We start from the raw sequence: 26987 nt of genomic DNA, 5'->3' as shown, positions 1-26987 counted from the left end.
ATGGTCAGGTTCTGGTGAGAGCTGCCTTCTGAGTTGCAGGCTGCCGACCTCTCACTGTGTCCTCACGTGGGGGACAGAGCCACCTCTAAGGCTTCTTCTTACAAGGGCACTAACCCCATTCATGAGAGCTCCACCCTCATGACCTAATCACCTCCCAAAGGCCCCACCTCCAAATACCATCACATTGGGGATTAGATTTCAAAATATGAATTTTGTGGAGGACACAAACATTCAGTTGTAAAAAATGGCGTGTATTACAAAGGAAGGAAATGGTTGGAGGACTAGAAATAAAGAAATAAAAACAGCAAAGGAATAAGAGTCTGGGAGAAGAATTAAAGATACACTGATTTCTTTGATCAATGTTACCAGCAGGACATCATTGATAACTTGCTATGTCTCCTTTAAAGAAATCCAGGCTAAATACTTGCCTCATCCTTACTGTGAAGCAAGGCAAGTGTGTTCTTCAGGCAAAAGTTCATGGAGGAAATAATAAGCTAATGAAAGAGTCTATTCTCAGAGTATTTTCATTCCTGTCGGCCACATGTAGTTGGTTTTCAGAAAATAGCTAGAGTTGAGATCAACATTCAAATTCGGAATGTTGATCCACACCAGATATTTAAAGCTACACCCATTATAAGTCCTGTTGACTTTTAAGGCCAGTGTTTTCTCTCTGCCTGCTGCCTCCTCTCTGCCTGCAGGATCAGATGTCTCCTGGGTCGTTTTCTCTTGTTTCCTCAGGCAGGGTCAGTCACTTTGTCATCTCCGCTCCCTGAGGATGCTGCATCCACATGCACACTTGGGAAGAGCTTGGGAAGAGACCGGTACTGAAGTTTCAGAAGGAGCCCCTTCCAAGCCATCGGGAGGACCCCGCTACACGTTCACATGGTTACATGTGTTTGTGAAATGGAAGAGGTTTTACAACTGCAGTTGGGTAAATCACATCTCTTTTCACTCCGTGCTCTCCTGCTTTGCACTTCTCCGGTATCCATGGTTTGGGGGAAGCTGCAGACGCTTCTGGGATCTGGTTAAGAGGATCCGTGGCGTATAGCATTAGTGGGCTATATTTCTGTGCTTCGCAGTCGCTCCCAAGTGCAGTGAGTCATTGCTGGCCGGCAATCCCATGGGGAAACAGCTTCCAGCCGCCTCCTATGCCGGCTCGCCGGCCTGTTAAACACCGCGGATGTGCGGCTCAGAAGTTACGTGGTGGTGTGTAGGTGTCCTTCGGTCAAGTCTATGCATGTGGAAGAGGAAGAAGGATGGATGCAGGGTCTGCCTTAGTGGCAGAGAGCCTCCTGGGTCGACACGCTTCTCGGGGCAGCCTGGATCCCGTGATTGGGGCAGGGGAGGTAAGGGGCTGACGGAGGACTCTTGACCGGGCTGCCCGCCACGTTGGCAGAGGCAATCGCAGGCCTGCTTTGCAATTCCACTTGCTCCTCTGCCCAATTCTGCTTCCTCTCTTTCCCTGTCAGTTATTAATCTTTTTTTGTTTCTTTGTTTGTTTTTCTTTTTTCTTGAGGAAGATCAGCCCTGAGCGAACATCCATGCCAATCCTCCTCTTTTTGTTGAGGAAGACCAGTCCTAAGCTAACATCTATTGCCAATCCTCCTCCTTTATTTTCCCTTTTTCTCCCCAAAGCCCCAGTAGATAGTTGTATGTCATAGTTGCACATCCTTCTAGTTGCTGTATGTGGGACGCGGCCTCAGCATGTCCGGACAAGCGGTGCGTCGATGCACGCCTGGTATCCGAACCCGGGCCGCCAGTAGCAGAGCACGCACACTTAACCGCTAAGCCACCACCTAGACCTCCTGAATCTGAAAATCTGGAGTGGGCCCCAACAATCTGTGTTTTAACAAGTCCTCTAGGGGATTCTGATACATGCTCAAGTTTGAGAACCAATGCTCTTGGGCATTTCGTATTTTTCAGCTGAGGTTACTGGGTTTGATGGTTTGGCCATATACTGAGTTGCAAAACCTGGGAGGAGATGCTGGCTTGGGAGGTGCCAGGAACGATGTTGGCATAGCCAGAGGGTGCCTCTTTTTCTGGCAAAACAGGGAGTTCCATGTGGGTCCGGGGCCTTTTCTGCAGCACATGTGGCCCCATAGGCATGAGGGGACCTAAGGGGCAGCCTGACTCAGGCTGAGCCTGGGGCTTTTGGACCCCCTCCCTCCCACCCTGCTCAGCCTGGGTCCTCTGGTGGGCAAAGCGAAGGAGTACCAGGTGGAGACCATTGTGGACGCCCTCTGTGCCAACATGCAGTCAGACAAGGAGCAGCTCTGAGACATCGCTGGCATCAGCCTCAAGACCGTCCTCTCAGAGCTCCCCCCTGCAGCCACAGGTACCCAGGTCCCAGAGACTAGGGACTATTATCATCTGTCCTCGTTTACCATTAAAGGAACTGAGGTTCAGAGAGGTGAAGAGACTTATCTAAGGTCAACCAGCTAGTAAGTGGCAGAGAATTCAGACCCAGATCTGTTTAAGTTCATGGCTCTATGTTAGGAATGCTTTTAGCTGCAAGTAACAGAATCTAATGGCAGCTTGAAGAAGTAGAGGGTGGTTTTTCTTCCATAATTCTGGAGGGATCAGCCACTCCATTTTTGCAGTAATTCATTTAGCAGCTCAATTAGGACAGGGTTGAAGTCTCTGCGCATGTCTCTTGCCCTTATTAAGAAAAGCACATATTTCCCCAGAAGGCCCCAGAAGACTTTGACCTATATCTCACCGGCCAGAACAGGGTCACCTGGCCACTTCTAGCAGCAGGGGTGTCTAGGAAAGGATGTGCTTAACCTTACCCGCCTCCCGGTCGGGCATGGGGTGAGCCAGCCAGCAGGTCAGCCATCAGTTCTTCAGTTCTCCTAGCTGTCTCCTTTAGTTTGGATGGACTCTGGGTCAAACCTTGGACCATGCGAGCCTTGGCTTCCCTGGGTCAGCAGGATTGTTGGGGACATGGGCTCAGGAACACAACCAGAGCAAAGGCCGACCAGAGGTGGAGGCCAGCCCTGGGACTTATGGTCCCCGTCTTGTGCTCTGTACAGGCTTTGGCCTGGCCACCAACGTGTGCCGGAAGATCACCCGCCAGCTCACCAGTGCCATTGCCCTGCAGGAGGACGTGGCTGTGCAGCTGGAAGTCCTGGACATCCTCTCTGACATGCTGAGCAGGTGCAGGAGGCCACCCTGGGCAGAGAGGAACAGGGTAGGAGGGGGAGCAGAGGGAACAAGGAGGGACTCAAATCCGTAGGACCAGCACCTCCTTCACACCAGGCCCTGTGCTCGGGCCTCCTTAATCATCCCAGAAGCCCTGTGAAGGAGAACTCCTTTGTCACAATAGTATAGGCTCTGAGGCCTGCCTAGAGTCACACTGTCAGTAAAAGGCAGAACCTAATTGTTGAACTCAGGTCCCTCTGTAGCCGAAGCCCATGTGTGTTCGTCCTCCCCCTCACGCCCTTCTTTCTTTCTTTTTCTTCTTTTGGGCTAATATAGCTGGGCCTTTGTTTTAAACTGCACTGTGCATTTTTAAAGTGTTCATTGATTCTGCCTCCCAAGCCTGGAGCACCTGCTCCGTGGCCAGGAGAGTGTCAGGTGCTGGATTAGTGCTGGGAGTATGGAGTCAGCTCAGTCTCCGTCGCTCCCAGGGAGGCGCTCATAGACACACAAACTGCGAGTGGAGAGAGAACAACAATCAAGATAAGAGCAGGGGGCCGGCCCCGTGGCTTAGCGGTTAAGTGCGTGTGCTCCGCTGCTGGCGGCCCGGGTTCAGATCCCGGGTGCGCACCGACGCACTGCTTCTCTGGCCATGCTGAGGCCGCGTCCCACATACAGCAACTAGAAGGATGTGCAGCTATGACATACAACTATCTACTGGGGCTTTGAGGGACAAAATAAATAAAATAAAATTATAAAAAAAAAAAGATAAGAGCAGGGCCTGGAGGAGCCCCTAACCCAGCTGGGGCGTGGGGAACCTTCCTGGAGAGGGTCCTGCTAGAGCCGAGCCTTTAAGGATGGGCAGGACTTGGCCAGGTGTGGCCAGGCACAAGGGGGACACTAGAGGGGAGACTGCCCTCGGCCCAGAGGGCAGAGGCAGGAGAAGACATGGGGCCCCAGGGGTTGTGCAAGACAGTCATGGGGCTGGGGTGTAATGTGGAAGGGCCAGTGTGGAGAGGTGAGGCCTAGAGGGTTGGGCTGAAGCCAGGGAGGGTGGTGGGCTAAGGATTATACTGCAGGTGTGAGGAGCCCTTGGAGGGGTTTTAGGCAGGGGCTGAGGAGCGCCATGTGCACAGTTGTGTGTTTTAGACTGATCTTTCTATCTGCAGCATGCACGGTGGATGGGAGGGGGTGGAGCGGGCAGGGAGGCTGGTTGGGAGGCTCTGCAGGCAGGTGAGTTCGGGTGTATTTAGGAGGTAGACTCCACAGAGCTCAGAGCAGGTGAGAGGCAGAGACTCAGGGATGACACCCAGGGCTCTGGCTTTACTCACCGGGGGCGCAGACACAGGACCATTGGCTGTGGTGGGGACTCCTCCCGGAGCAGGAGCAGGAGCAGGTGTGTAGGGCAGAAGGCGATGGATTCAGTTTGGGGCATGTTGAATTTGAGGTGCCTGGGAGGCCTACACTCAGCTGAAAACTCCATGGGGTCGGGCCCTAAGACCAGAGTCTGTCTTGCTTACTGGAGCTTCCAGCACAGGCCCTGTCACATAGTAGGTGAACAAATAAATAAATGAAACCCAGGGCAGAGAGATATGGGAGACTGAGGTCAGTGTGTCCTTGCGGAGTGAGAGAAGAAAAGGTCTCAGGCCATGTGTGGGACAGCAAATGCACAGTCCTTGTTTGAAGGTGAGGATGGGAGCTGCTGAGGCCACCTGGAGCTGCTTCTCCCTGTGCAGAAACTATTCTCTGGGCTTGCCTCTTGCCTTGAGCCCAGGGCTCAGCTTATCCGAAGGGCACTGGGGAGCCATTGAAGGAGTCAGGCAGAGGAGTGACCAGGTCAGAAGGAGACGTTAGGCCACTCTGGTCTCAGTGAGGGGGACAGACTGAGGGGGGTGGGCACTGAGGCGAGGCCCAGACTCCCAGGAATTCGGGACAGCCCCACTGGAGCCCCACACACTCCATTACCATCAGGCCTTCTCCCCAGACTGGGAGCCTGGTCACCTGGGTTCAAGTCCAGGCCTTGCATTTCTTGACTGAGTGTTCTGGAGCAAGTCCCTTCCCCTCTCTGCTTTCTCTCCTGTAATAATGATAAATAATCACTCCACACAGTTGCAGGGCGCCTTTCCATTTACCAAGGGCCTTTGGGTTGTCGTAATTCCGGGGAGGAGGCTAGGAGAGGCTGAGGCGAGGGGAGGTGCCGGCCCAGGGTGCCTGCTGGGTGGGCCCCGCCCCCGCCCGACGCCCCCTGCGGCTCCCCAGGCTGGGCGCCCCGCTGGGCGCCTTCCACGCCAGCCTCCTGCACTGTCTGCTGCCGCAGCTGAGCAGCCCGCGCCTGGCCGTGCGCAAGCGGGCCGTCGGGGCGCTCGGCCACCTGGCGGCCGCCTGCAGCGCCGACCTCTTCGTCGAGCTCGCCGACCACCTGCCGGACCGGCTACCCGGCCCGCGCGCGCCCGCCAGCCCCGCTGCCATCCTCACCCTGATCCAGTGTCTGCGCAGCATCGGCCGCCAGGCAGGCCACCGCCTCGGTCAGGGGGCGGGGCCTAGACGGGGAGGTACTGGGATAGGGGCGGGGCCCGGGCTGAGGGGCGGGGCCGGGGCAGACGGCCTCCTACATGGGGGGCGTAGCTGAGGCGGGGAGGTGCTGGGGAAGAGGGCAGGCCGCCTCCTAGGTGAGGGGGCGCGGCCGAAGCTTCTGGAAGGAGGAGGGCGGGCCCTGAGCTCCACCTGCTTCTGAGCCTTACCTTCTTACGCCGAGTCTCGCCGATAATTACAGATCATGTCACTAAAGTTAAATGAAGTATATTCTGTCTTCGTATTTTGACAAATATACCTTAATAACAACCCGTACGCCAGGTTTGAATTTTTAAAAATCTTTATGGGGGGTAATGCACATACAATAAACCGCAGTAAAGTGTACAGTGTGTTCTGACCTTTTCATACACCCGTGAAACTACCAGTGAAAGCAAGATGCAGAACATTTCCATCACCCCGAAAAGTGTTTTTGTGCCCCTTGGCAGTCCATCCCTCCCGCTACCCGACCCCAGCCAACCATTGATCTGCTTTCTGTCTCCAGAGATTAGTTTTACAGAAATGGAATCTTGCAATCAGGTTTCAATTTATTCTGAAACACCTTGCAGTCCGTTCTGGTCTAGAACAAGGCAGTGTGGGTAGAGGCGGCCAAGGTCTGTCCCTCCCTCCCCTCTGGCTCTCTCACTGCAAGGGACCTTTCAAGCACAGGTGGGGGCCCAGCCTGCAGTCCACGCTCTGCCTACATCCCCCCCAAACAGCAGCCACCCCTTGGCCGCCCTTGGGAGCACAGACCCAGGAAAGAGGCCTGCACAAGACCAGACAAGGGTTCAGGGTTGACTGGGCAGGAAGGTGGGGCAGGGTGTGGCTGGAGAAGGGCTGGAGGGGAATCTACAGCCCGGGGACTGGGTGGGGGGCCCCTCCTTTTCCTGGCTTTGCCCATCCAGGGCTACAGGGTAGTGCAGGAGATAAGACAGGGACATGAGTAATAGTTTTGACAACACATGCTGCTTACTGAGTGCCTAAGGTGTGCCAGAACTTGGGCAGAGCTCTTTGTCTGCATCATATCATTAATCTTCACAAAATCTCTACCTAGTAGACATTGTTATCCCTACTGTGAAGATGAGTAGACTGAGATCAGAGAAGTTGTGACGTGCCCACGGTCCCGTAGCTTATAGGTGGCAGAGTCGAGGCTAGAACCCACATCTACTCAACTCTGAAGCCTCTGAATTGAGTTTACAGTGGTAAAGTCTGCAGGTGCAGGGACAGGCTGAGATCTGCAGGCTGGGGAGCCAGGAAAGGGTCTGGCCTGGCCTGAGTGACCCACCTGGCCTGAGTGACCCACCTGGCCCTGCAGGGGCCCACCTGGACCGCCTGGTGCCCCTGGTGGAGGAATTCTGCAACCTGGATGATGATGAGCTCGGGGAGTCTGGCCTCCAGGATTTCGAGGCCTTCCTGAGGAAGTAGGTGCAGTGGGGGTGCCAGAAGACAGGGGCCTCTGGGTTTCTTTGGGAAGTTGGCAGGGATGGGGTAGGGGCAGGATGTTGGCCTCAAAGCAGTAAGATCTCAGGACTCACCACTGGGCCACAACCCCTACGCTGTCATGCCTGGGTCCAGCAGAGTCTCTCCCATCCTGCCTCACAGGTGCCCCAAGAAAATGGGCCCTCACGTGCCCAACGCGACCAGCCTCTGCCTCCAGTACATGAAGCACAACCCCAATTATAACTATGACAGCGACGAGGACGAGGACCAGATGGAGACAGAGGATAGTGAATTCAGTGAGCAAGGTGGGTGGCCGACTTGTCATTGGGGCTGAGGGGTAGAATGGATGCAGCCTTCCTGGGACCCCCCCATCCAAAGACAGCGCCACATTTGGTGCCCCCATCCTGATGTCAACTCTTCCTCAGGCTCCAGCCCTGCCCTGGGAAATCTGGAGCCCCCAAGGTCTCCACCCTCTCTGCACAGCTCACAGTAACGATAGTAATCATCGCTGTCATTTATTGAGCATCTGCTGGTGTCCTGAGCACTCTCTTCTTTCATGTTCCCTACAATAACCCTAGAAAACCAGGTGTTTATTATCATCCCCATATTTCAGACAAGGAAACTGAGACTTGGAGAAGAGATTTGTCTGAGATAACACAGCTAGGAAGTGGCATAGCTGGGACGTGGAGCCATGTCAGCCAGACTCCCGCACCTCTGTGCTGCCAACTCTGTACCTGTTTAGTAATGGCTTCCAAGAGACGGAGCTCTAACCCAGCAGAGTGAGGCTCTAATGGTGGAATGATGGGCGCTGACAGGGGAGAGATACCTGGATGGGGAATGGACTCACTGGCTTCCTCCCTTCCATGCCTTTGGTCCTGTCTGTCGCTCAGACAGATGCCCCTGGGCCCTGGAAGCAGGGCATTGATGGAGGCAAGGGACATAGGGCCTGACAAGGTACTTAGAACAAGATGGGGTGGTAGGAGTTGAGATTGGACAGGCATGCTGGGGCCTCACCAAGGGAGTTTGGGTGTTTTCTTGTCAGTAACAGGAAGCTATGGGTGTTTCTTCATGGGTGGTGTATGGTAGAGGTAACAAACAGCAGTCCTGCAAGAGGGACATTTGCTAAGCTGACAGGACACATCCGTGGGACTGTCCATGTGTCCCACTATGGCTTGTCCAGATGCCAGTGCTCTGCGAGTCTGAGTTGTCTACAGAGCAGCATGGGTAGGAACACGCTGGCCTCTGAGCCTGTGCCTGGGGTATCCCTTGTAGGACCATCCCCCTCTGAGCCTCATGTCTGTCTCCCCAGGTGATATGGGTAGGCTTTGTAAGCCTGAATCTCAGCTCAGTTGTTTCCTGTGTATCCTCAAGAGAGTCTCTCACCGTCTCTGAGCCTTGCTCTTGTTACCTATAAATAGGGCTCAAGGCACCTTCATTCCCGAGGTGTGGTGAAGACTTGATGATCTCTGGCCTCTCAGGGGAGCTTGGAGAGTAGAAAGCCCCACAAAAACAGCATTTCCTTATTACTAGTCCTGCTTGGAAGCCGGAATCAGGACCCTTGAGATACTGGGGCAGGCTGGTGGTAGGGAGGGGGGAGGCCAAAGGGAGGCCCTATCGCTTCTCTCTTCTGGAATCCCAGTAAATGAGCCATCACACAGCCAGTCCTGAAACCGGAGGATGGGTTTTGTGCCCCGAATGGGCTCTCTTAAGTCCTCACTAAGACTTAGATGTCAGATTTTCCGTGGTGTAGTCAAAACAGCGTAGGTCTGGAGGCAGAGGGAGGACCGGGCTTTAACTCCAGTTGTTCCCTGCCCTGTAACTCGGGCTGAGCTGCTTCCCTCCGGGCCTGGTTCCCTCGTCTCCACAGCGGGGAGTAATCCCTGTGGCACAGGTCATTGTGAGGCTAAAGTGAGGTGGTGGGTTTGAAGTGCTTGGCACCATCCCTAGCACCCAGTAGGTGCTCATTAAATGGCAGGTAACCTAATAGCCTGTCAATAACGGTCATCGAGAGGTGAAGCACAGGCCCAGCTGCCTCCTCCATGCTCCTCACTTCCCCATCCTCGCAGACAACTTGGGTGGGGCCAGGCGGCTCCCCGTCTGCCATGGTGTCTTGATCTTGCCCCAGAGAGTGAGGACGAGTACAATGACGACGATGACATGAGCTGGAAGGTGCGCCGGGCAGCGGCCAAGTGCATGGCGGCCTTGATCGGCTCGAGGCCCGACCTGCTGCCCGACTTCCACTGTACCCTGGCGCCCGCGCTCGTCCACCGCTTCAAGGAACGCGAGGAGAACGTCAAGGCTGATGTCTTTGGAGCTTACATTGTGCTGCTTTGGTAAACCCGGCCCCCGAAGGGATGGCTGGAGGCCGAGGAGGAGCCCACCCAGACTGGCAGCAACCTAAACATGCTGCGAGGACGGGTGGGCATGCCTTCACCTCTCTCCCATCCCTCCACCCCCCCACTCATGACTCACCATCCCACCTGCTCACAGCCCTTCCATCCACCCGTCTTCCCATCCTTCTGCCCGCCCTAGCATCTATCCACCCACTGAAGTGTGCGTACTGACCACCTACTGTGTGCCTGGCCCTCTGCATTAGGTGCTGGGGCACATCGGAGAATAGACAGATGAAGTCCCTGCCCCGGACCACACAGGCTGGGGGCAGATAGACAAGACCGATAGGGCTTCCAGGCCCTGAGAAGGAGTTTCACCTTTATTCTAAGGTCCTGGAAGCCACAGTAGGGGAATTATAGGATCCCATTTACATTTGCAAAAGCTCACTCTGGCTGCTGTGTGGGGAATGGACTGTAACAGGGTGGGCGGGAGTAGGTGCTGGAGACCTGCAGGAGGTCACTGCAGCTGTCCAGGAGAAAGGGGTGGTCCCTTGGACTGGGGTGGTAGGGGCAGAGAGGAGGGGTGAGACTCAAGAGTTAGTTCTTGGGTCTTGCTGATGGATTGGTGAGGCACGGGGAGATGTCACGCAAGTTCCAGGCTCTGGCTAAAGCATGAAATGCACTTCCCCGAGATGGCAGACAGTGGAGTAGGGGATGTCTAGAGTTCTGTTCTGGACATTTATGTTCGAGGTCCTTGGATGCCCGAGTCGAGATGTCGGGCGGGCAGTTAGCACACGAGCCTGGTGTTGGAGATGTCGATCTGGGAGTTATTGCTTCGCTGGAATCTGAAGCTCAGGGAGCAGATGAACTCATCTGGGGAGAGAATCTAGCTGGGGAAGGAAAGGGGCCCCAGTGCTTCCCCCTCACAGGGTGTAGGGGCGAGAGCCAGACTGCCTGGGTGACCTTGAGTGAGTTACTTAGTCTCTCTGTGTCTGTTTCCCTGTCTGAATAGTGGGCCCCAGCATAGTGCCTTCCTCAGAGGGTCTGAGTATGGAATCGGGGGCCTGGTACACAGCGAGTGATGGGAAGCTTGGGATGGAGTGATCCTCTCCATGCTGGGGGTTCTCCATGGGCATGCACCTGGGCACAGCCCCCCAGTAGTGGTGGGCTGAGGTTTCCTGGCTGGTCCCTGATGTCCCCCCACCTGCCTACAGGTGCCCCTTGTGATCAAGGCCCTGCAGCGGCAGCTTAAAGATCGGAGTGTCAGGGCCCGCCAGGGCTGCTTCAGCCTCCTCACTGAGCTGGCGGGCGTCCTCCCTGGCAGCCTGGCAGAGCACATGCCCGTGCTGGTAGCAGGTAGGATGGACTGGAACCCAGGTGTCTGCTGTCCTGGGCCTCTTCCACGACCTGGGCCCAAGCCCCCAGTCCTGGAGGGTGCCCCTGTTCAGGAACCTATGGTGGCTCCCCACTGCCAGCGGTTAGAACAAGGCTGGGGTGCAGGCCCTACTTCCTGGTTTCACGTGGGTTCCCTCGCCTTGCGTCCCTCAGCCCTGGCCCCAGCCAAGCCCTCCCCTCTTGTAATCTGCTGCATCAGAGCCCAGCTGCCTTGGGCCAGCTCAGATGCCTGTGGGAGCTCCACCCCCGCATCCAGGGAGGGCTGTGTTGGGTCAGGGTCTGTGGCCCTGTAACCTTTGCACCCACCCCACAGGCATCATCTTCTCGCTGGCAGACGGCTCCAGCTCCTCCACCATCCGGAGGGACTCCCTGGCCTTCCTGCAGGGGCTCCTGGGCACGGAGCCAGCCAAGGCCTTCCACCCACACCACCTGTGATGGCCTGCGTGGCTGACCCTTTCTACAAGATCGCGGCTGAGGCCCTGCTCGTGCTGCAGGAGCTGCTGTGGGCCCTGTGGCCGCTGGACAGGCCTCAGGCGCTGGACCCCGAGCCATACATTGGAGACATGTCTGCCGCCACCCTGGCACAGCTCCGTGCCACTGACCTGGACCAGGAGGTGAAGGAGCGGGCTATGTCCTGCATGGGCCACCTGGGTGACCTGCTCGGGGATGACCTGAAGCCTTCGCTATTGCTCCTCCTGGACCGCCTGTGGAATGAGATAACCCGGCTGCCCGCCATCAAGGCATTGACGCTGGTGGCCGTGTCCCCACTGTGGCTTGACCTGCAGCCCATCCTGGCCGAGGCACTGCCCACTCTGGCCTCATTCCTGTGCAAGAACCAGCGGGCGCTGCGGCTGGCCACACTGGCTGCCCTGGATACCCTGGCCCAGAGCCAGGACCACAGCCTCCCTCCGTCCACCACACGGGCTGTACTGGCCGAGCTGCCCGCCCTGGTCGGCGAGAGCGACATGCACGTGGCCCAGCTGGCTGTGGGCTTCCTCACCACGGTGACCCAGGCCCAGCCGGCCTCTTTGGCCGAGGTCAGCAGCCCCGTGCTCGAAGAGCTGCTGCGGCTGCTGCGTTCGCCCTTGCTGCCAGCAGGTGTGCTGGCGGCCACGGAAGGCTTCCTGCAGGCTCTGGTGGGGACCCGCCCCCCGTGCGTGGACTACGCCGAGCTCATCAGCCTGCTGACTGCGCCGGTTTACGACCAGGCTGTGGATGGCGGGCCCGGCCTGCACAAGCAGGTGTTCCACTTGCTGGCTCGGTGTGTGGCAGCCCTCGCAGCCGCCTGTCCCCAAGAGGCGGCAGGCACAGCAAACTGCCTGGTCTGTGATGCCAGGTCCCCCCACTCCAGCATGGCTGTCAAGGTCCTGGCATTCCTGTCACTGGTTGAGGTGGGCCAGGTGGCTGGACCGGGCCCCCAGCGGGAGCTGAAGACAGGGCTTCTGGAGGCCTTGGGGTCACCAAGTGAGGACGTGAGGGTGGCTGCCTCCTACGCGCTAGGCTGCTTGGGCACTGGGAACCTGCCCGACTTCCTGCCCTTCCTGCTGGGGCAGATGGAGGCCGAGCCCCGGCGGCAGTACCTGCTGCTGCACTTGCTCAGGGAGGCCCTGGGGGCCGCCCAGCCCGACAGCCTGAAGCCCTATGCCGAGGACATCTGGGCCCTTCTGTTCCAGCGCTGCGAGGGCGCCGAGGAGGGCACCCGGGGGGTGGTGGCCGAGTGCATTGGGAAGCTGGTCCTCGTGAACCCTCCGTTCCTTCTGCCCCGATTCCGGAAGCAACTTGCGGCAGGTAGGGGCACAGGTGTGGGCACAGGTGGCCCAGATCGGAGGTGGGCAGTTTGCTTCTGAGCATCTGAGTGGCCCACATGGTGAGCTAGTTCATGTGACTGGGTCTGCAAGTCAGGTGTGTATGAGATCAAGGCAGAGGAGCCGTGACAACAGTGTTTCCTGAAACCTACAGGCCTCCTCTTGGGGGACCCTCTGGGATGGAGGACACAGAATCCTTAGTATGTCCCTGCAACAGTAAACTTTTCATGATGCCATTTTCGGAATCCTTGGTGTGGACAGCAGCCTTGTGCTCCAGGCAAAGGTTAAAAAAGCAGTTCTCTGAGGGGCCAGATATAGCAGCCAGCAGAGAGTGCAGCTCTCTTGGGCTAGCTTGAGCCCGGAGCAGATGTGAATGTAGAGGAGGATGGGACGCCATGCCCCCAGGGCTTGGGGAGGCCAGGCAAGAACTGGGGGCAGCGCAGGTTTTGTGTGGTCAGGTCAGAGCACCGTCAGGGGGTTCTGCAGCTCGGGGAGGAAGAAAGCCGGGAGGTGGGGCTGTGGGGCTCTCGGGCAAGAGAAAGCCCCTGAGAAAAGAAGCCCTCAGCCTCGAGCCGGTCAGCTGGTTCCCTGAGAGGGTCAGTGGGTGTGTTAGTTGACATAATGCAGGCAAAGGGCTTGGTGTGGTGTGTGGTACCTAATTAATACTGTTAATAACTGCCCTTGTAGCTGTGTTCATGATTATGTTAGGCCCTTACTGGGTTGCTGGCTTTATAATGAGCACTCTGTGGCCCTCACTGCTGCGTGGACAGGAAGAACACATTGAGGACATTGCCTGCTATGTGCACAGGGCTCTTCACCAGAAACCGTGAGAGGCGGGAGTCTCATGAGGCACAGCCCTGCCTCTTCTAGGCTCTGGTTCATTGCTAGCTCATGCACACTGTTGCACCAACCAGCCCCTCACATTTCCTTTTTACCACCGGCTGCTGGGAAGCTTACAGCCAAATTAGTGGCCTGCTTCTAGCAAGTTCATGGGACTTCCCTGGTGCCTCTCCCGCACACCCCTCACTCCAGTCTCCATCTCACTTCCCTGTCGGTGTTTTCCCTTGGCTTTGTTTCTCTTATTTTAAATTTACCTAATCCTATTCTAGTGTGCATATCTTCATCAGCCACCCCAAATCTTCTTCTGTGCTTTCTTCACATAATGGGAATTCCCCTCCCTTTTTTCCGTTTCTCTACTCAGAAAGCAAGCAGAAAAGCAAAATTAAGTGAGTTCTCTGTTACCAGGCTTTGGGGATGCTCTGAATTCTGTTGGAATCCCCTTGGCCTCAGCTGGCTTGAAGCACAGCTGCCGCTGCTTAGAGAATGCAGGCCTGAGGACGAGGGCCTGGGGTGCAGTTCTCTCTCCCACGGAGCAGAGGAGAGCCTTAGCACCTGCCCACCTGTGGGCATCCAGGATTGGCCCTGCCCCTCACCATGTGCCGCCTCTTGTCCTGCAGATCGGCCACACACCCAGAGCACTGTCATCACAGCAGTCAAGTTCCTCATCTTGGACCAGCCCCATTCCATTGACCCCCTCCTGAAGAGCTTCACTGGTGAGCATCCCCTCCCCTCTGCCCCCCGCCCCGCGCAGTCCCCTCCACCCAGGCCTTGAGCTTGGGCTGATTTTTCTTATGTGTTGGCCAAGGGGTGTTGGAGACCCGGGAAGCCACCTCAGCCCTGTGACGGGCAGCGGGGCCTGGGTTCAAGTCCCTGCACTGCCACTGAATTTCTGGGTGAAGCCAGCATGCCCCTCTCACCTCTAAGCCTCAGTTTCCTCATCAGTAAATTGGGGGTGAGAAACCCTTACCTGCATGTTCTAAGGTTATTTTGGAGACCCTGTGGGTTTCTGAGGGGGAAAGTGCTCCATGACACAACAGGCCTTTAGAAGTGGAAACCATCAGCCTCTCACGTGCATTGCCTTCAGCGGGCACCAGGTTGGGTCGGGCTGCACAGGGGTAGGGGAGAGCGGTTCCCCAGCTCATCCTGTCTGAGGGACCTTCTGGCCTGAGGAAAACAGCCTTCGTGGGGAGGAGGGTGAGCCCTCTTTTGGGCTCTGCAGGACCAGGCTTTTCCTAGAGAAGACAGACCCCTCAGCCCTTTAAAGCTCCGAGCCTGCAGGCCTTTAACTGGACTGCTCTGGAGTCTGGCCCTCCGCATCCGGGCAGGGCGGCCTAGTGGAGAGTGGAGCGGTTTTGGAGTCTGCCAGCCTCGGGTTTGCATCCTGGCTCTGCCGCTCCCTGGCTGTGTGAGCGTGGACGGCTCATCTCCTCCTGCTATGAGATGGGGGTGCTGATCCCCACCTGCTGGGGCACTGTTGTGTGAAAGCAAGGGGTCAGTAGATGTGGCCGCACTCTGAATTGGAGAACACGTCCAGAAGCTACAGCAGTATCGTCAGCAACAACTTTGTTCTGTGTCCTGACCCAGTGGGCACATGATGCCCAGCCCTGGTCCCCTCCATTGCCTGAGCTGTCTGTGGCTGGCAGCCCCAGGGGTCTCCACCTGGGTGTTTGGTGGTTGTTGTTGTGTGTTTGAAGCACGGTTTTTGAGCTCTCACTGTACACCAGGTGCCATGCTAGGCCCTGTCCTATACCTCATCTCAGTTAATCCCCACGGCCCCTTGCGTGGAATGTGGGACTGGCCCCATTTTACAGATGAGGAAACTAAGGCTCAGAGAGGAGATTTGAACTCAGGTCTTGCCAGTTCCCCACAGCTGTGTTCTCACAGAGAGTGGGGGAACCTAGGAGCCAGCATGGCACAGTAGAAGGGGCTCAGAGGCTGCCGGCCCTGGGTTTGAATCCTGCTCTGCTAGGAGACTTTATGTTCTTCTCAATGCATCACATCATGAGGCACACGATGGCAATTTGTCCCTTGACTGGTGATGGTAACTCTGATCACCTAGTTAAGGTGGAGACCTTGAGGTTTCTCCACGCTCAAGTTCTTCTTTTCCTTTGGAATGAGTAAATATTTTGAATCTATCAAAATATCTTCTTCCTCATCAAATTTTTGCCCACTGTGTTTTGCGTCCACTGTGGTTTCTTGCCTGAATCAATGATTACTGACAGTTGCCAAATGGCAGCTTTCTAATTCCAGCATTCCTTCCATATTTATTAGTTTGCATTTTATTCTCAGGAAGAAATTTTCCTTCTCCCCCATTTATTTATTTATTCATATCGTTGTAGATTCATGGGTTCCTATTTCATTCAGTGGGTTATAACCTATTACTGTCTTTATTTATTTTGATTCTCAGGATTGTCTCACATTTAGCAAGCGGGAGCCCTTCATGCTAGTTCCTGTGTTCTGTTGACATGTTTCCATCATTCTTTGAGCATATCCTTACTTTTTGGCACAATAAGATGCTCCAGACTTATGTTGAACCTTTCCTGACCCAGCCCTGAAATCAGCCGTTTCTCTAAGCAGCCCTGATTCCTTTTAGTGGAGAATGGCATTTAGAATCCAAGATCTGGACACTGGGTGTACTTGTTGCTGCTGGGGTGCCATTGCTTCTAGGCCCTCTCAGCAGACAGACCCAGGCACTGTATGTATGTACGAATGTATTTACACAGGCAGACACACATGTGTAATGTATTTATATATACTTACGTCCATTCACATCGATTTCTTTTTTTCTATCTGTCATTCTTTCTTTCTGTCTGTCTTGAAACCATGTGTTCATAGCTACTTCCTATTCCAGTCCAGTCCTACAGGGTTCATTCTAGCTTCTCCCTTTCCATATACGCTTCTTTTAGCAGTGAGACACCCAACTCTTGTTATGTACAAGATATTTATTTGCTTTTAATCCTAGAGTACGCTGAAAGTAGTCTGAGAATTGCTAACCCTTATCTTCAAAAAATCAATCTTTGTTTATAGTTCTTTTGTCTTTAGCCTGAGGGCATCTAGTCAAAATACTGTGGAAGTTACCTGGTTGTTTGTTTTCTCCTTCATAACCTGGGTGGTTATATTAATGATTAGAAATACAGTTCATTTTCTTTAGGGATCTCTCTCATTTTTTATTTCATTTCTTTATTGAGTATATGAAACATTAACATTATTATTTAAAAAGTCTAAACTATACACAAAGGTATACTCAGAGAAGTGCTGTGTGACTTTGTGTAAGTTTCTTCACCTCTCTGATCTTCAGGAGCCTCATCTGTAATAATATCAAATTAACATTTATAGGGTCTTCACACTGTGCCAGGCACTCTGCTATGTGCTTTGTAGACATTACCACATTTTTAATCCTAAAAACAGTCATACAGTGTAGGTACTGTTATTATCCCCGTTTTACAGATGAGGACATTGAGGCTGTCCGAGGTCCCATAGTTAGGGAGTGGTCGAGTCTGGATTTGAGCCCAGGCCAGATTTGAGTCCGCATTCTCATCTGGACTTTGAAAGCTTGTTGTGCCTGGCACAGAGTTGATGCTCGGAACATGTTCACCGCATCCAGCCGGGTCTGCATGGCTCACATTAAGCAGATAACTGGGGTGGGAGGTCGAGGTGGTTTGTGTTTTGGCTCTGCTGTCCCTCACGCCCCCTCTCGTCTTTCTGCCAGGAGAGTTCGTGGAGAGCCTGCGGGACCCAGACCTGAACGTGCGCCAGGCCACTCTGGCTTTCTTCAACTCGGCCGTGCACAACAAGCCCTCGTTGGTCCGTGACCTGCTGGATGACATCCTGCCCCTCCTCTACCAGGAGATGAAGATCCGCCAGGGCCTCATCCGAGAGGTGAGGCTGGGGGGTGGGGGCGGACAGAGCCGGAGCCCTCAGGCCTGACCAGTAGGGCTGTGGCGAGGATTAGGGTCAAGTTCCTCAGAGCAGGCGCGGGGGCCACATGGCCTGGGTCAAGTCTGGCCCCTCCACTTCCCAGCTGTGTGACTGTAAAGGGAAAACCCCAGTCTTCCTCCTTCTGTGTAGGAAAAAAGCCCAGTTCTTCCCAGTGTGTCTCCTTTACCTTTACAGAGAACACTTCGCTTCTGACACTTCTGGTCACCAAACGTGTGGAGGTTTCCCCCACAGCAACAAGCGATTCTTGGCCACTAGCAGGGTGTGCAGAACTTCAACCCAGTTCTGCCACTCCCTACTCGGAGTGAGCGTCAGATCCCGCAGGTTAAGGGTTCAGTCCCACAAGACTGCCCCCGACCTTCAGATGCCAATTGCAAGCCCAGGTTGTCACCTGTGCTTCTGCAACTGGCTATAGATCGGAAGTTCCAATGACCCCCTCCTTGGGTTCAACTAATTTGCTAGAGTGGCTCACAGAACTCAGAGAAACACTTACTTTTACTAGTTTGTTAAAGGATGTGATCCAGGACACAGATGAACAGCCAGATGGAGAGATACACAGTGGGGAGGTCTGGGAGGGTCCTGAGTGCAGGAGCTTCTGTCCCGGTGGAGTTGGGGTGCGTCACCCTCCCCGTGTGGATGTGTTCACCAACCTGGAAGCGCTCCGAACCCCATACCCTTGGGATTTTATGGAGACTTCCTCACATAGGCATGATCAAGGTGGGGCTGAAAATGCCAAGCTTCTAATCATGGCTTGGTCTTTCTGGTGACCAGCCCCCATCCAGGAGCCCTCCCACAGTCGCCTCAACAGAACAAAAGCTTGTCCTAGTGCTCTTATCACGTGGGAATTTACAAGGGTTTTAGGAGCCCTGAGCCAGGAACGGGGGCAGAGACCAATATATTTATTTTCTGTTATTTCACAGTGACCCCAGCCAGGGCAGCCTGATCTGCTCTGAGTCTGTTTCTCCTCATATGTTCACATCACAGGGTTTTGAGAAGATCTAAAGAGTTAAATCTCGCAAGTGCTCGGAACTGCTCCTGGCACACAGTCAGCACTCGGTAATGGTGGCTCGCTTGTCACTCAGCACTCAGCAGGTGTCCATGGGGCGCCAGCCCTGGGTCCGAGTGCCAGGACTCAGAGCTGGACCAGTTATGGTTTCTGCCGCCAGGGAGCTCAGGGCCTCCTGAAGGAGAGAGACGCCCACTCTGCTGATTATTTAACTTATTCAGAGCCCACTTGGTGAAGTAAGGATTTAAGGGGCAGAGCAGAGATTAAAAGTGATTTAATAGCTAAGTTATCACACGATGTAACAAAAAGGTCTGAACCACCTTGCATCAGTGAGGAGGAAACGACTCTGTTTAGAGGGGTTAGGGAAGTTTCCCAAAAAACAGGGCATTTGAGCTGGGCTTTGAGGGGTGAGAAAGAGTTTACCATTAAGAGCAGAGCCTCGCCCAGCCCAGCAGCCGGAGCAGCCGCAGCCTGCGCCCTCTCCCACCTGCCCCAGGTCTCTTTCCCCCTTCCTCCTCCTCCTCCCCCTGGCCCCTCTTCCTCCTCCGCCCACCGCTCGCCTGCTGGGGGTCCCCCCTCGCCTTCCACCCAGCCCCTGTTGTTCCACCCCCAGCCTCCCACCCTTCCCTTCCTGCCCCCTCCCCTTTCCCCCTCAGTGGCCTCACGCCTGCAGTTTTTGGCTTTCACCCCACCGGTGACCAAGGACTTAACCACTCAAAGTCCAGCTCCCCAGAACACTGCTCGACATGGACACCAGTGTGATTGAGGTGGATTAAGTGTCACTCACCATCCGGCTACTTATGCATGGAAAGGAAGTTGGCAGTATCATCAGAAAGGAAGGACAATCAGTTAAGAAGATGTGCAAGGAGAGCGGTGCACGTATTAACATCTCAGAAGGGAATTGTCCCGAGAGAATTATTACTTGGGCTAGGCCCACTAATGCCATCTTCAAAGCCTTGGCTGTGATCATTGACAAACTGGAAGAGGACATCAGCAGCACTGTGACCAATAGCACAGGTGCCAGTAGACCCCCAGTCACCCTGAGGCTGGTGGTCCCTGTTAGTCAGTATGGCTAACTCATTGGGAAGGTGATTGCAAGATCAAGGAAATACGAGCGAGTACTGGGGCTCAGGTCCAGGTGGCAGGGGGTATGCTCCCCAACTCAGCTGAGCGGGCCATCACTGTTGCTGGGATTCCACAGTCCATCACTGAGTGTGTGAAACAGATCTGCGTGGTCATGTTGGAGTCCCCCCGAAGGGCGTGACCGTCCCTTACTAGCCCAAGCCGTCCAGTTCTCCGTCATCTTTGCAGGTGGTCAGGACAGGTACAGCAACAGGCAGTGACAGTACGAGCTTTCCCCACACCACTCCGTCCGTGTGCCTCAGCCCTGACCTGGAGGGACCTCTAGAGGCCTTTACCATTCAAGGACAGTATGCCATTCCACAGCCAGATTTGACCAAGCTGCACCGGTTGGCAGTGCAACAGCCTCCTTTTCCCATGACGCATGGCAACACCGGATTCAGTGGCATTGACTCCAGCTCTCCAGGGATGAAAGGCTGTTGGGGTTTGGATGCATCTGCTCAGACTACTTCTCATGAACTCACCATTTCAAACGATGTGATGAGCTGCATAATCGGGCGTCAAGGTGCCACAATCGATGAGATCCGTCGGTGTCTGGGGCGCAGATCAAATTGCGAACGCGTTGGAAGGATCTACTTATGGGCAGGTTACCGTCACTAGATCTGCTGCCGGCATTAGCCTGGCTCAGTATCTAATCAATGTCAGGCTGTCCTGGGAGACCGGCGGCATGGGGAGCAGCCAGAACCATGCAGGTCATCCATTATCCCTTTCTGCTGTTCATCACCGCCCATGATCTATCTGTGTAGTTTCTGAACAGTCAGCGATGCCAGGTTTTAAATAGTTTGTAAATTTTCAGTTTCTACACACTTGATCATCCACTTGTGATTTTTTTAAAGAAAGTGTTTTAATTCCTTTCTCTGCTCAGCTGTCAATGCTGAGATCCATATTTAGTTTTATAAGCTTCTCCCTGTTTTTTTTTTGGCTCATGAAATTTGTTTTTTCTGTTTGTCATGGAAATGTAAGAGTGGAATATTAATACATTTCGGTTTAGTTCTGTAATTTCAGGACTTTTTGAAAAAGATTAAAAGATGGACTGGACCTTTTCCTTTGTGAATAGAAAAAAAAAGGAAAAGAAAGAGCAGAGCCTCATGGCTTCCGAGAGACCTGGGTTTTTAATTCTGGTTCAGCTGCTTACTAGCTGTGTGTCCTCGGGCAAGTTAATTAACCTCTCTGAGCCTTAGTTTCCTCATATGTTGAATGGGGCTAATAGTAGCACTGTCTTCCTAGGGCTGTTGTGATGCTTGTGTACAATGTCATCTGTCAAGCACTCAGTACAATGCCTAGCACATCATAACTGCTCAGTAGATTATGATAGTAATTGTTGTTACTGCCGTTACCATTTGGTGGAAAGGGCATTGCAGGCTGAGCAAAGGCGTGGAGATTCAGTGTATGAGGCATGATTTGGGGGTGGGACACAGGACTGAACAACAGGTGTGGGGTGTGCAGCAGGAACTAGGAGAGATCTTCCTACCCCCTGGGGTCACATCCCCCAACCTTTCGTCATCCTTCCTTCCTGCAGGTGGAGATGGGACCCTTCAAGCACACAGTGGACGATGGGCTGGACGTGCGGAAGGCGGCCTTCGAATGCATGTACTCGCTGCTCGAGAGCTGCCTGGGCCAGCTGGACATCTGCAAGTTCCTGAACCATGTGGACGACGGCCTGAAGGACCACTACGATATCCGGGTAGGACAATCCCCTGCCGGACCCACACCCACCCTGCACCAAGGGGACAGCCGGGCGCCCCTGGGCCCACTGCTTGTTTTTCCGCCACTCCCAACCCCAGGCACCCCCGTGAAAATAGCTGCTTTGTTCTTTTCCGATAAGAAAAAGAACCTACACCTCAAACACCTTAGGTGGGCGTCTACACTGGGCAAGCTTTTTGGAGCATGGTTTGGCAATAAGCAAAAATTTTAGAAATCTCAGACACAGCCGTTGACCCAGCAATTCTGTCTCCATGAACAGAGCCTCTGGATTGATCCCTAAACACGTGCTCAGAGTTTTATGTTCAAGATTGTTCATCACAGCTCTCTGGGGGTTGGGAAAAGCTGGCAGTTACCTAAACGTCCACTCACTGGGAGCGGGCTTAGTAGACAGAGTACTTCCAGTCATAGAATTCTAGCAGTGTTAAAAAGAGTCAGTCGGACCTCTGTGTACTGATGTGAAAGATGGCCAAGACCCACTGTTGGGTGATAAAAGCGAGTTGCAGAAGTTTGGGGCATTTTATTATTACCCATGGGAGTTAGGCAGGGGCTGGCAGGGAAAGGGGAGACAGATTTCACTTTATATCCTTCTGTAGCTTTAAAAAATGTATACAATGAGCATGAATCACTTTTATAATGAAAAACCAATGTAAAATAACCAAAAGTAATCCATGCTTGTTTTAAAAGATTTAGACAATATAAAGGCAAATAAAGAAGTGAGTAATAATCATGCAAAAACTCCACTCCACCTGGAGAGAACCACTGTTGTAAATCTCAGTATGTTTCCTGGCATGATGCACAAAAAAACCATTCATTAATTTACTTAGCCAATATTTGGTGAGTGCCAACACACAGAGGGCAGCATGACAGGCAGGGTCGCTGTTCTCAAAGCCGTGGAGATAGGTGTGTGGTGTGTATTTTACAGAAGTGAGAGGCCACCACGTATGGTACTTTGACTTTCAGCTTACGTTTACTGGATGTTGCTCTTTTCTTGTCAATATGTATCAGTCCTCACCCTCATGTTTCATGACCACAGGAATTCCCACTTCCATTGAGCTCACTGTTACACACTTGGGTTGTTGACACATTTTCACTATTATAAACAACACTGCAGAGAATGCTCTGGTGCCTCACCGTGACACCTGGTGCTCTCAGTGGGATCCTGGGCGAAAAGCCTGGTCCTTCTAAGGCATTTGGTGCCCATTGTCAGTTGGCTCCCAAAGGCCAGGCCTCCCCCAGCATTGCTGGAGAGCAGTGGGCACTCTCTGACGACTCTGGGCTCTGAGCCTACGGAAGCCTTCCCTCTTGCACGTCTAGTCTTAGTTGTCTCTTCCTCACCTTTATTATTACTGTTTTAAACCGTTACTCCCTGCCACCCCCCCAGAAAGAGAAAGAAAGAATTATGCTTCCTGCTGTTCCAGCTCCAAGCTCTTGGTTTAAAGAGGGGTTGGGTTTTTCCAAAGTGTATGCCACGGAATACTAGTTCTTTGAGAACTAGTGGAAAACGCTGGGATTCACAGCGTTAAGTGAGCATCTCCAGGTGGGGGAAGGGTGTGCCATGGTTCTCCCATTTGGGCATAACTGGTGTTCGAGAGATGTCTCAGGGGGCTGGTGTCCCCCAGAACGCAGTTCCAGGAGTTGTGGCTGGCCCAACCTGGGTACCTCCGGTCACGGAGTGCCAGCAGCACTGAAAAGAGGGGCAGGATCCCTGTGCACTGACGTGAAAGCTAGCCAAGACCCACTGTCGAGTGATAGAAGTGAGTTGTTTTCATGGGAAATTTTCCCACGCTCGAGCATGTCTTTCTACTCTTCTCACCCACTCTGGCCACATGCCCCTCTTGCCCGCCCTCCAGGGAGCACAGGACAGAGCTGGGCATCAGAGCAGCATTTGGACCCCTGTGTCCAGGCCCCCTTTGGTGCTGAAGAGGGTGGGTGTGACATCTATTGAGCACCGACAGTTATCTTGTCAAGTCTTCACATTAACCCTTGGAGAGCGAGTCCGTGATGCCCAATTTACAGGGGAGAAACAGCGACCTGGCTGGTTCAGTCGCACACCCCGGGAGTGGAGGAGCCGCAGTCATAGCTTGTGATGGCTAATGCCGTGCTCTCTGCTGCTCTGGCCCCAGTGCTCCTCCTTTGCTGTGGGGCCTGGGGAGATCAGGGCAGAGTGCATAGCTGGTGGCGATGGGTAGGGCATGCATGTGGATTTCAGACAACCGTATCATTTTAGGGTCTTTACCATTTTCAACAGAGGGCACTGTTATTCTCCTGCAGGCTGAATCCAGGCCTGTAGACGTGTTTACTTGGCTCACACAGTTGTTGTTGTTTTTAGTGAGGTGCCAACACTTAAAAATTGAGAGATTTTACATGAAAATCTGGGTTTCTTTTGAAAACAGTCCAACCCTGGCCACAGTCCCACCTAGCCACAACCGGCTGGAGCTAACTAGCTGCTGTCTGGAGAGCGGACTCCTTACTCCTTCCCAGTTCCCACCTGGCCCTCTTTTTCATGGACAGTATCTGCCTGGCCCTGTGGGCATCTGAGCTTGAGAACTGCTGCCTCCCGGTACCTCTCTTATCTGATCCTCCTCAGGACAGCCGAGTGTAGTTGGCATAGTAGGCCTTATCATGCACACTTTACAGATGCGAGAACTGAGGCCCAGAGAGGGTGAGACTCGGGCAGGGCCTTGCAGAAATCAGTGCTGAGTTTGGCACTGAGCTCTGGGTGTGGGTCCAGAGCCTCTGCTCTTCCCCGGGGCCTGCTGCTTTGGGTCCTGGGCCATTTTACCAAGAACTCTGTCTCCTTCCCCCTGGGCAGATGCTGACCTTCATCATGCTTGCTCGATTGGCTACCTTGTGTCCTGCGCCCATCCTGCAGAGGGTGACCAGCTCATTGAGCCACTCAGGGCCACCTGCAGCACCAAGGTAAGCCCCCTGCCCAGCCCTGGGTGCACCTGCTGGGTCCTCAGCAAACTGTTCATAGTTACCATTTACCGAGAACCTCCCGCGGTACAGGTGGTGTATGAAATGCTTCATTTGATTATTAGCGTCGCCTTATAAAGTACTTCTTACTCTTACCATCGTACACACAGGGGAACAGAGGCTCGAAAGGTTAAGTTTTTGACCAAGGCTACACAGCTAGTAAATTGCAGAGCTGGGATTCAAACCCAGCTTCATCTCTTTCTTTCATTCATTAAACATTTCCTGGGTGCCAGGCCTTATGCAAGGTAGTTGGGATGCAACACTGAACATGGTAGGCTCCCTCCTCTCACATCCTAATTGGGAAACTGAGTCAGACTCTTAGACAGATAGAAATCATCGATTGATTGACTGATGGATATAGGGCAGAGTTGCTGCTAGACTGGAGTGCCTCAAGGGTCGGGATCTGGGACAAAGGCCTCATGGAAAGCTGCAGTGTTGGGAACAGAGCCCGGCACACCCAGGGGGTACCCAGGAAATTCCTGCTGAATGAAAGAACTAATTTGGGTTTTGAAAGGGTGGGAATTAACCAAAAAGAGGGCAGAGTATTTTAGATTGGAGCTTAAAGAGGATACCTGTAGAGCAATGATTTTCAAGTAGCAAAACCTTTTCCAAAAAACTGAAATCTTATGTGGATGAAACAGATAAAATTAGTAATTTATTAATAGAAACCTGCCTTGTAAGTTTCCATTTTTAACATTTGCTTAGTATGAAGTTAATCAAAGAAAACAGTGGTTCTGCAGGGCCACTGAACTCTGGGCAGTCTCAGCGCCAAATTGTCTCGCTTTTCTTTGAACTGGACAGCATGGAGAAAAGTGCCAGTCACAGGGAGGAGCTGCCAGTGGCACTGCAGAGTCAGGAGACCCCTTCACTCACTTTGATCTGAGGCCCACTCCACACAAAAGCCAGTCGGTCTGGCTGCTGCGAGGATGCCGTGGTGATGAGAGCTTGTCACATCCACTTCTCCTCACCCACAATTCTGAAACCTACCAAGCTCTGGAAACCAAAAGCTTTTTAGTAACTTGTTTGGCAACAAAACTTGACTTGAACTAGCATGAGGCTGTTTATAACCTTTATTTCTCTCTTATTGTCATATTCATAATATTCTTAAATTTTTCATAAATTTAGTGGGGGAAATATTAATGTATTTGATTACAGGGTATTGTATAAGACCCATGTTATCTGTACAGTATCACTTTCCTAAAACCCCCCAAAATCCCAAATTCAAAAAGCACATCTGGCCCCAAGTGTTTCAGAGACAGGGTAATGGACCTGTATTAAGTCATTAACCCTCATGGTAACTCTGTGAAAAGGAGGCTCTTATTTATAGATGGGGAAGTGAGGCTCAAAGACGTGACCACCTGCAAGCCGTTAAGTGCATGCACTCTGCTGCGGCGGCCCAGGGTTCGCCGGTTCAGATCCCAGGAGCGCACCGACGCACTGCTTGGCAAGCCATGCTGTGGTGGCGTCCCATATAAAGTGGAGGAAGATGGGCATGGATGTTAGCCCAGGGCTAGTCTTCCTCAGCAAAAAAAGGAGGAGAATTGGCAGATGTTAGCACAGGGCTGATCTCCTCACCAAAAAAAGAAAGGGGAAAAAAAAAAAGACGTGACCACCTGAAGTCACAGCTCTTACAGAGCAGAGCCATTTGAACCCAGGACTGTCCAACCCCGACGCCAAGTTTGTCCAACCCCAACGCCAAGTTCTTAACCACTAGACTCTTTATGGAAGAGCCTAAGTGTTGTCTGGGCCAAGTCGTGGAGGGCCTTGAGAGGCGAGCAGGAGGAATCTGGACTTTATTCCATAAGCAGTGGGGGGTTCCTGAGATTCTCTGAGTAAGTGGGAGAAGGTGGGGGATGGGGAAACAGGCAAGGCAGTCTGGGGCGTTGATTCTCTAGCTGCCCTCTGCAGAACGGACTGCAGGGGCAGGGACTTGGGTGGGCGAAGAGGCCAGCTCGAGCCGGTCACAGTAATCCATTCATTCAGTTAAGTCACATGGTACCAAGAGCCTGTTTGCAGCACAGTAGATAAAGCTAAGTTGATGCCTCCTGTCAAGGGAAGGAGACAATTAACTGAGCACTTTACAGCAATTGTCACCATCAACTTATTTATTAACGAAAATGGGCAATTTAGATCAGCTTAGGTGACATGGGAGCTGATCTGAACAATAGAGAACCACCCTCTGAGGAAAGGAGCCAGTGTAAAAGCCCAGAGGTGGAGGAATGCTTCAGGAGGCTGGAACCACAGGAGCCCAAAGCAGGGGAGTGTGCGGTTTTAAGCTGGCGAGGATCACAGCTGGTCACGAGGAAACAAGGCCCAGTGAGGAGGCTGTGGTGCAAGGCCAGGTCAGTAAAGGATGGCTCGTTCTTCACTGTTTCTGACTTTAGGTCAAAGCTGGTTCCGTGAAACAGGAGTTTGAGAAGCAAGATGAACTGAAGCGCTCTGCAATGAGGGCAGTGGCCGCCCTGCTGACCATCCCTGAAGTGGGGAAAAGCCCCATCATGGCCAACTTTACTTCTCAAATCCGATCCAACCCTGAACTCGCAGGTCTCTTCAAAAGAATCAAGAAGGATTCTGCTTCAGCCCCCAGCACAGACTCAGTGGAGCTCAGCTAGTCCTCTCCCAGTCCCCAGGTGGGCCCTTACTTAAGAGAAGGGGGCCTGCCCAAGTCTGAGGCCTCACCCTCCCACCACCGCAGGCCACAGGCCTCTA

At 53.4% G+C, this 26987-nt stretch overlaps 1 protein-coding gene and 1 pseudogene across 1 annotated transcript; both read left to right on the top strand.

Moving 5' to 3' along the window:
• LOC147917122 (cullin-associated NEDD8-dissociated protein 2-like) lies at positions 1–26890 on the top strand. Its single transcript, XM_087431688.1, is given in 16 exon segments — positions 1–14; positions 2181–2335; positions 3033–3156; positions 5398–5663; positions 7022–7127; positions 7309–7451; positions 9272–9564; positions 10691–10832; positions 11185–11295; positions 11298–12659; positions 14134–14229; positions 17226–17395; positions 21118–21282; positions 24115–24175; positions 24178–24221; positions 26663–26890. Coding segments are annotated over 16 exon segments (3480 nt in total).
• On the top strand, positions 19175–20331 carry LOC147917123 (poly(rC)-binding protein 2 pseudogene; annotated as a pseudogene).
• Positions 26891–26987: the final 97 nt, after the last annotated feature.

This window comes from Ceratotherium simum, chromosome 5 (assembly GCF_057802395.1).
Source record: "Ceratotherium simum simum isolate JZ-2026a chromosome 5, ASM5780239v1, whole genome shotgun sequence".
Classification (NCBI taxonomy): Eukaryota; Metazoa; Chordata; class Mammalia; order Perissodactyla; family Rhinocerotidae; genus Ceratotherium; species Ceratotherium simum.
Note: the sequence above shows the minus strand (reverse complement) of the source record. Positions and strands in the feature narration are given on the sequence as shown.